General features: G+C 41.4%; 1 protein-coding gene across 3 annotated transcripts in view; it reads right to left on the bottom strand.

Annotated features, from left to right (window-relative positions):
• FAM199X (family with sequence similarity 199, X-linked) overlaps window positions 1-7,497 on the bottom strand; it is a 29,374-nt gene extending 21,877 nt beyond the window's left edge. Inside the window, exon 1 of one of the 3 annotated variants that reach the window (XM_033200941.1) lies at window positions 6,957-7,497. In XM_033200941.1, coding sequence (XP_033056832.1) covers window positions 6,957-7,153 — 197 coding nt within the window. In that variant the 5' untranslated portion in view covers window positions 7,154-7,497. Of the gene's footprint in view, window positions 1-2,787; window positions 4,124-6,956 lie in introns of those variants that run through there. The other 2 variants (XM_033200940.1, XM_033200942.1) reach the window with 2 other exon arrangements.
• Window positions 7,498-11,696: the final 4,199 nt, after the last annotated feature.

Here is an 11,696-nt window from a genome sequence, read left to right on the forward strand (position 1 = left end):
TGTTAATATTTTCATTACTAATTTTGTAAGAGTTATTTATGCATTAAGGATATTAACATTTTGTCTACAGTATTTATTGCAGGGTTTTTTGGTTGGATTTGGTTTTTTTTGGTCTTGAAATCTATCAATCTGTTTTCTTTTGTAAATTTCCACTAGTTTTATACTATTAAAAGACAATTTTCATTGCTTTGCCAGTAGCATAGGGAATTAATCCTTAAGGTAATGATTTAGTATTTCCAGTACTAACAAGCTTCCGAAGTAACGACTTCCTTATGAAAAGTCTGTTATTTACCTATTATTAGGTTGTGTCTCATCTTTCATTAAATCTACTGTTTCTCAAATTACACACTTCATTTTTTTTTAACTTCCTCCATTTTGTATGGCTAATCTTTTAGAAGTTCTTGATTTACATACAAAATTTGGACAATCTGAAAAACTTTATGGTACCTTTTCTTTGAATTGAAGGTACAGCATTTTAAAACACTGAAACACACATACACACAAACTATTATAATTCAGTAAATAGAAAGTAGATGTCAATAAATTTTTATAGATAGTAAAAAAAATAAAATTCATCTAAGAATCCTAGAATACCTTGTAATATTACTTTCATCACATGCTTGCTAGGTGAACAGTATCCTCATTTTAGAAAAATTTTTTATTAACCAAATTATCCCAGGTCTTGCAATAAAAGTTATGAAGAGGAATCACACCCTGGTTTGAGACCAGTCTGGGTAATAAAGCGAGACACTGTCTCTACAAAAAATTTTAAAATGAGCTGAGCAAGGTGACACATGTCTGTATTCCCAGCTACTCTCAGGAGGCTGAAGCAGGAGGTTCCCCGGAGCCCAGGAGTCTGTGGTTACAGCAAGCTGATTCTGCCACTGTACTCTAATCTGAGCGACAGAGCAAGGCCTTGTCTCAAAACAAAACAAAAATACATTCTGGACACAGTAAACCCTATCTACATTATGTCCTGAGCAAACTATTTTTCTCTTGTGTCTTCAAATTACATGTGATTTTTTTCCCTTTATTCATTCACTCATTCAACAAACATTTAGTCAGTATCTTCTATGTACCAAATAATATGTTCTGTGCTAGGAAAAACTGTTAGATAATTGTTTTAATTAGAATTTCTTTTTAGCTTCTAAAAATTCTGTAGAAATGTGTTTCTCTCCATGAGTAATAATGATATTCCTTTAAAAAAAAAGATGCCATATTTAGTAATCTAACCATTAGATCACTGCCAAAGGAGTCAGGAATTTGCTTCATTTTTTGCTCCTACCTTTGGGCAAAGTCAGTGTGCTTCTCAGTTTTTCAGATTTGTAACCATTACAAGGTTCTGAATGTTCTCAGAAGTCTTTGTCTTTTGTTTTTAATTATCTGGGGCAAGTAAACTGGGCTCATAATTGAACAAACCATTCATAAAATATAATATTTTTTACTAGTAAAGACTGTAACATTTTTTATATCTTCTTCTTCTTCTTCTTCTTCTTTTTTCTTTTTTGAGTCAGGGTCTTGGTCTGTCAACCAGGCTGGAGTGCAGTGGTGCAATCATGGCTCACTGCAGGCTTGACCTCCTGGGCTTGATGCATCCTCTCACCTCGGCCTTCCCAGCAGCTGGGACTATAGGCACATACCACCACGCCTGGCTAATTTTTGCATTTTTTTTTTTTTTGGTAGAAAAAGGGTTTCATCATGTTGTCCGAGCTGGTTTCAAATGCCTGAGCTCAAACAATCCTCCCACCTTGGCCTCCCAAAGCGCTGGGATTATAGGTGTGAACCAATGCACCTGGCAAAATTTTTGTATCTTCTAATTTGCAAATTTTTAAAATCATAATTTTAAGGCAATATAGATAAAAACAAAGTAGGAAGTACTTTCATCCGTTGCTAGTGACAGTGTAAGTTGACATAATCTTTCTTAAAAGCAATTTGGCAGTACTATGTACATCTAGAGGTTTAAAAAGGTTCATTCATTTGGAATTACTAATTCCCCTTCTAGGAATGTGTTCCCTTCCCCAAATAGAAATTTGGAAAAAAGATGTGTATAGAAATACATTCAAACAATACTATTTGTAATAGTCCAAAAGGGAAAACAAATGCCCCTAAAATATAGGGATTAAATGATATATCTGAATGGTATTTTTATAATCACTAAAAATCATATTTTCAGACTATTCAAAAGGAAAACACCCAACAATGTAAGTGCAAATATGCAGGTCACAAACTGTATATACAGCCTGATCCTGATTTTTAAAAATTATATATGTACATAGAAACATTAAAAGAAACATCATTAAAATGTTGATAGTTGTTACCTTTGGGGAAAAGGATCATGAGTGGTCTAGTTTTTTATCTGGCCTCAGTTTTCTATAATAAGTTTTTAAATAAAAATTTAAGTATGATTCTTTTAGACTGTTCTGTCAGTTTCAAACTTGTAATGAATGTCCATTGTGTGCTCAGCACTAAACTATTCAAATTTACAAGCCCTTACACTTTATTCCACTAAGAGAAAGTTACTTAACACTTCGATTCTAGCTATAACCATAATATTACTCTCAAAGGAGACTTTCTCCAAAATCTTGAAAGATGTTGAAAAGAATTCCAGTGAAACACAGTGTTTAACTCAATTAACTAGGCTTGCTGCCCAAATTTTAATTTACAAAAAAATAAAGCCAAGAACATTTCTCTGCAAGGTGTTTCAGCAAGAATATACAGACTAAGGACTTTCAATAGTATTTTGGTAAATAGCCATTTAAATGTTAAAATTAAGAAAAGCATGTGTACCATGTATACATTCCTCTGCAGTCCCCTTTTCTCTCAGGTGGACCTGATAGCCACTTCTGAAGATAAGAATCCAGCCAATGAGCACTGTTGAATAAAGTCCTGTCAAGCTGATGAAGGTCATTTGAAGTCTATGCTATACATTCATTCTTAGGGGACAATGCCCTATCAGTACTTGTATTCACCACTGACTCTCTGTCAGAATCCCCATATAGCCAGCCTGACCTCTGCTGCTATTCTGGAGTCTACAGACCACCAAGGTTCCAAGTTAGAGAATATACAACCCCTTCTACCCACTTAAGTTCCCTACTTTCCTCCTCGCTATCTCAATCATGTTGGGTTCATTATCCATCTTTCCTACCCTCTTTATTGCCTTGGAAGTAAAAAACACTCTGTGTCATTTCTAAGGCTAATGATCCCATTGCACTTCTGAGTTCATAATCTCTATCTCTCATCCCATCTTCTTTTATATTTTCAATTTCTCCCTTTCCTGTGGCCTGCTTCTAAGGAGGTAACATCTCTATTCTTGGAAAAGAAAAACTAAATGAGGTTAAAAAAAAAAAAAAGAAAAAAAGAAACCTTTACTTCCCTTTCAAATTCTCACAACATCTCCCCTTCTCCTTTCCTTCCCTGCTAAATTTATTGAAAAGCTTCCACTTCTCAACCTTTGTAACCTGTAGCTCCACTTCTATCACGTCACGGATTTCTACTGATTACTCCCAAATCTGTATTTCTAGCCTGGATATTTCTCCAAATCCTAACCCCCATTTTCGACTTGTCTCAGCAAGTCCCCAAACCAAATTCCTCCAACATGGTTCTCCACCTGCAACCCACAGCTCTTTTGCACCTCTAATTCTGTATCTAGATAGGAAAACTATGGGTGTTACCAAAGGCACACAATAGTCTTTAGGTTTTTCTGGTTAATGGTGATTGAAAATGGAGCTCTAAAATCACATAACTGAGTAACTGATTTATGCCACAGTTTGGAAGTGCTAAGAGAAAGGCCCCATTTACATCAGAAAATCACTGCCCCCCAAACGAAAGAAAATGTCTTAAACACTACACATATTCCACACTGACATTTCACATTTTTTAAAAATTCATTCACGTTTTTGGCTTACTGAAATTTATTCTATTTTCCTAAAATTCTAGACCAATCCATGTAGGTCTTAAGGTATGAATGATTAGGAAACTGGCTGTGTCCCCGTAATGTATTTTCTACTGAACCTAGACCAGTGACATACCAACCTACGTCACAAATGACTTTAATCTGAATATTGGGCCGGGCGCGGTGGCTCACACCTGTAATCCCAGCACTTTGGGAGGCCGACGTGGGTGGACCACCTGAGGTTTGGAGTTCAAGATCAGCCTGGCCAACATGGTGAAACCCTGTCCCTACTAAAAATACAAAAATTAGCCAGGCATAGTGGTACACGCCTACAGTCCCAGCTACTTGGGAGGCTGAGGCAGGAGAATCGCTTGAACCCAGGAGGCAGAGGTTGCCCTAAGCCAAGATTGTGCAACTGCACTCTAGCCTGGGTGACAGAGTGAGACTCTGTCTTAAAAAAAAAAAAAATCTGAATATTGCATCCATTCAACCTCAGTGCTGTGACTGTCTTTGTTAATGAAAATTGCAAATATAGCCCAGAATCCAGTAAATGAGTAGGCACAAAACTGTCATAATCATAAGGTCCTTATCAAGGGCATTATTTTTTAAATCTACACATTTTTCTTATCAGGTACCAAGAAGGAAGCAAAATAAAGGTTAAGTCAAATATCTACCAATTAACAAGCTTCCTACTTCCAATGAAATTTGTTTTACAATAACTAAACCCAGGGCAGAATTTCAGCACACAACTATTTGAAATCTGATTTTTGGGTGTTGCCTGAATTGGCAAATGATGTGATGTGAAGGGAAAAAGTGACACATACAACTCCAAAATAAAATAACTCCCTAAACTTTGCCCAATATATGATTTAGCTGTGTGCTTCTTCCTGAAAAGAAATGGCTGGAAGCCTATGGTCCTCTCAAGCACCATCTTGAGGAGGGGTAAGAAGGCAAAACATTCCAGAAGGATGACAGATTTAAAAGGCAAGGCAGCCCAGGGCAGAAACATCATGTGCTGTGAATATTGCTAATTTTGCTTCCCCTACTCTCTGCTGAAAAGGATACAGAGCATTAGAACCCCTGCCACCATGCCAAGCCTTGTGAAAAGTAGGGTAGGAGAGGGACATTTAAAAAAAAAAAAAAAAAAAAAAAGCAGGCAGTAACCAGGAAAAATGCTTGACTTGGAAAAACTGGGGCTTGCAAAGAACCTCCTTCTCCCCTCCTCACTGCCCCATTGAAAAAAAGTCCTGACCTCACCACAGTCTTTAAGGGGAAGAAAACATAGGGAGAAAATAGGGAGGAGGAGGAGGAACAGAACAAGTTGTAAGAAACATATTATTCTCATAACTTCACTCCCCATCACCTCCACCCAGTTTTGGCAGTACTTACCCACAGCCTCTGCCCTCACTCCCTTGCCCTCATCATCCAGCAGGATCATTCTGAAATCATTTAACTTTCCTGGGTATGTGACTTGCTCCAAGGCTGCAAAACTTAAATGCCAAATATGTACAAAGGTATTCTTTTATATTATTTTCCAACATAAATAACCCTAAGCACACTTGATTTCATGAATACGTTACATTCACATTACAGTGACATCAGGGGTTAAATAGGGTTCTGTGAGTTGGTCCAGGAAACCATAAGTTCTATTTGTAACACGGGATCGATTAGTTCTGTTCCAGGTTTAATCATTGGCTTCAAAGGAATAGTCTTGGATTTGCTTGACTAGGTTTTACGACCTTGAACTCAATCTTTTCCTTCTGGGCCTGTTTCTTCATTTTTTGCAATGACGATTTAGAGTATCATAATAAATTTACTGCCACTTCCTTTTGAGATGTGTTATGCTGATATTCTGATTATTTAACTATAACACCTTGTTCCCATAGACTATAACTTTGGTTTATGTAAGAAACATCTTTTACACATTCCTTGTACCTGGTAGAAGCTCATTCAATCTACAGACTGATTTAAGGGAAGGGAGGGGAGAAATATGCTAAAGACATAAAATATGAAAGAATTTGATCAAACTCACATCATAAATTTGAATCAGAAGTCAGAACTAAATTTCTTAATTTATCTCCAGTATTTTCCATAGCTGAACCCCTCTCCTAGAGCCTTATCCACACACACCCCCAGTCCTTTGTATACGTATCTCAAATATCCACCTATATTAAAAGTTCAGGCTATATCTAGAACGTCTTCAAACCCCCCCACCCCCAAGATTTGATCTAACATGTAAATGCTTGCATGAGAGAAGTCTCCAGAACACTACCTTCTACTGAAATCAGTTAGGAGGAAATACACCCTCTGAACAAATTTGTGTAAGTCAGTCCATCCTAAGCCTTACTCTGTCCCTTCAAAGGGGAAGCAAACCAAGGGATATGTCATATGAAGGAATCTTCCAGATTTAAGCTTACCCAGTTTGGCAGAGCCTAAAGCGCTAAGGCAGTTAATAAAGGAGGGGGCAAAAAAAAAAAAAAGAAATAATCGACTAGTTTCCCAGCGCTCAACTAAAAAAAAAAAAAAAATGGGGTAGGGGTGGTGGCAGCGGGGGGGGGAACAGGACTGTGAGACAGGTTAAAAATAGGGAAAATTAAGCTTCTAGCTTTAAACGTGCCACCTTTCAACGTCACTTTTCAAAAGATCTATGGATTGATCTTGAGTCATCCAAATTCCTCTACAGTGTACCGGAAATGGAAGGGGTTAAACTTTTGCAGATGGATGGAAACAGGGGCGTATCTAAAAATCAAGGGTGGGGGTTTGGGATTCGTAGGGTACAGATGGGGGGAGGGAAGGGAAGCGAGGGAGGGAGAAGGTAGGGAAGGGAGGAGTCGCTATAGCCAGAATATGAATGAGGAAAAGAGAGTAAAACGCCGGTCGAAAGGAAAATCTGAGGGCAGGGGTGAAAATAGGGAAGGGGGGCAGGGAAGGAGCCCGGGAATGAGTGCTGGTCAAAGGCAGGTGGGGGAGGGTGCGACTGAAGCGCAGCCCGGGACGAAGGACCAGGAGCAGGGGGGCGACCAGAGGTGGAAAATCCACCCCTGCCCTCAGGTGCAGTTCGTACCTGTTGGTGTGGAAGCGGTGGAGCGGGTCGGTGCGATGGCAGGAGGACAGCTGGCAGCCGAAGTCGCTGATGTCCAGGCAGCCCGGCTCCTCGCTGGGGCAGGTGCCCACCCCGCGAGGAGGTCCCAGGAGTGGGAAGGGTTCCTCGGGGGTTAGAAACTTCTCGTAGGAAGTGATGGCCGAGGCCTCGTCGGACATGGTTGGAGATTGCCTGGCTCGGGCTCCCTCTCTGGCCCTGGGCTGCTCCCGCGCCGGCCCCTGCCCCCACTCTAACCTGTCCGCAGTCGCCGCCGCTCCGGGGTGTGCCCGCCGCAGCTCACTGTCAGGCTGGGCGTCGCGGCCCGCTGCTGCTTGCGGGGTGCGGGGCAGCGCGAAGAGGCTGCTCGAGGCCACAGCAGCCCACCGGCCACCCAGTTAGCGCCTAGGTGGCTTCTGCAGCTGCCGCCGCCGCCCGACTCAGCCCGTCAGCGCAGCGCCGCCGCCCGGCCCGGCCAGGCCCGCCCCGCCCACTGCGCTCGCTGCTAGTGACTGCAGCAGTCTGCCCGGCGCCCGCCAGGAGGGGAAGGGCGGCGGGAAGCCACTCCCCGTGCCCCCTGCTGGAACGGAGGAGGAACTGAACCTCCGCCTGCCGCGGCCCCGAGAGGCCCGCCCCGCCCTCTACTCATCGAATCAGGGATTCAGGCCGCTAGAAGGGCTCGGCGCCTCTGGCCAACCTCCTCCTCCGCTTTCTCACTCGCACTTGATTACTAAGCAGGAACCGCAGTCCAGAAAAGGGACTTGGCCAAGGTCACACTGCGGGTGCGTGAGAAAGCATCCAGATGCCCTGGTTCCCAGCGCATTCGATCACCCTGTACCAATTCAACAAGTATTTATTGAGCTCCTGCAATGTGTGCCCAGCACCGTGCAATGAGCTGTAGGAGAAATCTTCCAAACAGGAAAAAATAGTCCCTTCGTCACCCTTGATCACCTAACTCCAAGAACCCTACGCTGCAGCCCCTCGTCTACTCAGAGCTGCTTGACACGTTGTACTCTTTTGTGCTTTGCGCCTTTTGCTCGTAGGCACTCTGCTTGGAATGCCCTGCCATTTCTCCCCTGCTAATCCTTCAAACTCCAGCTCAAACGTTATCTCCTCTGTGAAGCCTTCCCTGACTCCCAAAGGAGACTTAGGCACTGCTGCTAATTTGCCCCCTCTCTCCCGTAGAAAATATATTATGGAGCTTAACTTGTTCAACTTGAATCAACTTGTTAGGTGTCATATACTGTACTTTGCTCTTTATCTCATCTCTCTTCTCTGTATTCTGGACAAGTGGTTCGTGTTCTTGGATGCGTAAAATTTAAAAAATATATATTCAGAGGAAACTCCAAGATTGCTAATTTCTTACTTTGCCCAAAGAAGACAATCTTTAAAACTACCTAATACTATTTTATAAAAGGAACCACATTTTCATATAAGCATAATTTTTCAGTAAAAGCAATTTTTTGCATTAACTGTATTTATGAAAAAACTACATTGATCCTTCAGGAAAGCATAGAACTAAAATAGGTGGAAAGGAGGGGAAAGATGAAAGAAGGCAGGAGGAAGAAGAGAAAGAGGGCAGGAGAAGTGGGGGTTGTCACTAAAACAAGCCCCATTCGGTATTAAACTCTGTGCCTTGCCCTACCAATGCAACTTATAGTGAAAACAGCTCCGCTTTTCCAACGTGCCTTTAAAATGTATACATTATCTTGCTTCAGTTACTTGTTTGACTGTTGAGCATGCCTGCTTTCTTTCATTGAGATTGCAAGAAGGTATGTTGCATTGTGTATGTGGCTTTCAAAATTTAATTATTCATTAATATCTAATGAGGCTGACCAATTTAAACTTGTGGAAGTGAGGCTGACGATGGTTTGTTCTATGGTCCCTAATGCACCAATCCCCAGGGGTCTGAGGCCAATGAGGCTGATTGGGCCATGGCTTGGTCCCCACAAACAAGAGACTTGATTAGCCAAATGAAACAAGAGTCAAGTGCTGCATGACAATGTAGGCACTCAGGTTAATAAGTACTGTTAATAAGAGCTGTTAATAAGAAGCTAACGAAATAGTGTAATTTATTTTATTTTATTTTATATATTTTTTGAGACGGAGTCTTGCTCTGTCGCTCAGACTGGAGTGCATTGGGGCGATCTTGGCTAACTGCAACCTCCACCTCCCAGGTTCAAGCCATTCTCCTGCCTCAGCCTCCTGAGTAACTGGGATTATAGGCGTGTGCCACGACACCTGGCTAATTTTTGTATTTTTAGTAAAGATGGGGTTTTGCCATGTTTGCCAGCCTGGTCTCAAACTCCTGACCTCAAGTGATCCACCCGCCTCAGCCTCCTAAAGTGCTGGGATTACAGGTGGAGCCACTGCGCCTGGCGGTCTAATTTAAATATATATACCTTTTACACATACTATAAGAGGTGGGTGTTTTTTAAACTGGAGTCTAATGATAGAGTATGTGAGGTTTCTACAAGTATGTGTTTTACTTTTGTGTTTGATTTTAAGCATATTCTGAAATATCTGTATGACCACATAACTAACTGCTGCCACATGATTACGACATGTATTTGAGTTTATTTTCACAATGAATTAGCATAAGGTAATACTACTTTAATTGTCATGATCTAGTGAGAAGACAAATGAGGTGAACCTCATACTTGGCATCTTCCTATACAAATGAAAGGTTGCAGTAGTCTGAAAACAAGAAAGTGATGGGAAAGTGGAGTCAACCCCAAGATGTACTTACAAGCATTCTGAAGGCCAAGAGCATATACTTGCCAGTCAGTAGTACGTTCACGTTTCTAGGGCAGTTTTGTTTCATCATATATACCACATTACACTGATTTTGTAAAAAAGTTTGTGCACAATTTGTAAATTTCCTTTGGTGTTACATTTGTACAAGAGCTTTATGAACATGCAGAGTTTATATTTAGTTTTTGTTTACATTTAAGAAATATTATAGGCCGGGCGCGGTGGCTCAAGCCTGTAATCCCAGCACTTTGGGAGGCCGAGACGGGCGGATCACGAGGTCAGGAGATTGAGACCATCCTGGTTAACACGGTGAAACCCCGTCTTTACTAAAAAATACAAAAAACTAGCCGGGCGAGGTGGCGGGCGCCTGTAGTCCCAGCTACTCGGGAGGCTGAGGCAGGAGAATGGCGTAAACCCGGGAGGCGGAGTTTGCAGTGAGCTGAGATCCGGCCACTGCACTCCAGCCTGGGAGACAGAGCGAGACTCCGTCTCAAAAAAAAAAAAAAAAAAAAAAGAAAGAAAGAAATATTATAAAAAGAATTTACAGAAATGTTTGGGTGTGAAATAATAAAAAAAAAAAAAAGAGGTCCTAGGCCGGGTATGGTGGCTCATGCCTGTAATCCCAGCACTTTGGGAAGTCGAGGCAGGCAGATCACCTGAGGTCAGGAGTTCGAGACCAGCCTGGCCAACATGGTGCAACCCCATCTTTACTAAAAATACAAAAATTACCTGGGTGCAGTGGTGCATGCCTGTAGTCCCAGCTACTTTGGAGGCTGAGACAGGAGTGTCGCTTGAACCTGGCAGGTGGAGGTTGCAGTGAGTCTGGGCAACAGAGCGAGACCCTGTCTCAGGAAAAAAAAAAAAAAAAGAAGAGGTCCCTGCATATATTTATCAGTGAGAAATACTGACACAGATATGGACAGCAGTACATAGAGTTTGTGCACTGTATGTATGTTTACTTAAATATATGGTAATAATGTATTAATACATCTAAACCAAGTTTGTAATCATTGGAGTTGATGACTGTTGGGCATCCTGCCTTCTTGTCTCACTTCGATTTGGTTTGTCCCTTGGGTGTACTTCACCTCAATGAATTTACCCAATTCATCTCTCCCTTCCATTCTCCAACATCCTTCCTAATTTCTGTTTCTCTGAAAATGTGGGTGGGTATAGTAGTTCCTTATTTTCTCTGAAGATCTGAGCCTGAGCGCAAACCCTGGGGTAATCTGCCTTGAAGTCTTCAGATGCATGATTTACCTATCAGAGAGATGATGGCTGCAGGAGAGACTGAGTGGTATTGAGAATTGTCAACTAACTTTTATCATTTTGTTTACCATTGGATAGAAATACACTGGACTTGACCCAATAATCGGTAATCTAACCCTTATAATTTTTTTCATGTGATTGATGAGCTCAAAGTGTGTGTGTGTGTGTGTGTGTGTGTGTGTGTGTGTATTTAGCTGAGTCAAATATCACCAACAAAACCTGCTGATAAAACAAAGCTTGAATTTCTTATGTATTTTGGCAAGGAAAACCTCAGCTTCCACAAAGCCTTGGCAATGTTTCAGAGGGGAATGTCTGGGCAGAATTTATTAAGAATTGGAAGTTTGATTTAAGGTGGGTATTTCAATGTGGGATCTGATTAAGATTGGGTAAGAATCATTTTACAGTAATCAGGATTGGTGGAAGAAGCAAGATGAGATTTTGAGGTGAGGAATTCAGAAAATTGTAGGGGGCAAACTGTTGATGCTTTCCATTGAAGAGGTGGTAGGTCTTTCAGGAAGTTCTGTGAAGGATGTAAGAATTAGATCAATTCCTTTTGCACGTGGATGTCCAGAAGCTCTTACATTATTTATTGAAAAGACTATCTTTCCTCCATTGTGTTGCCCTTGCTCTTTTGTCAAAGATCAGTGGACATTTAAGGAAAGAATGAGTTTGGCTTGGGAGAAAGAAGATTAGTGAGGGCTTTAC

This window comes from Trachypithecus francoisi, unplaced genomic scaffold (genome assembly GCF_009764315.1).
Source record: "Trachypithecus francoisi isolate TF-2019V2 unplaced genomic scaffold, Tfra_2.0 Lachesis_group6, whole genome shotgun sequence".
Taxonomy (NCBI): domain Eukaryota; kingdom Metazoa; phylum Chordata; class Mammalia; order Primates; family Cercopithecidae; genus Trachypithecus; species Trachypithecus francoisi.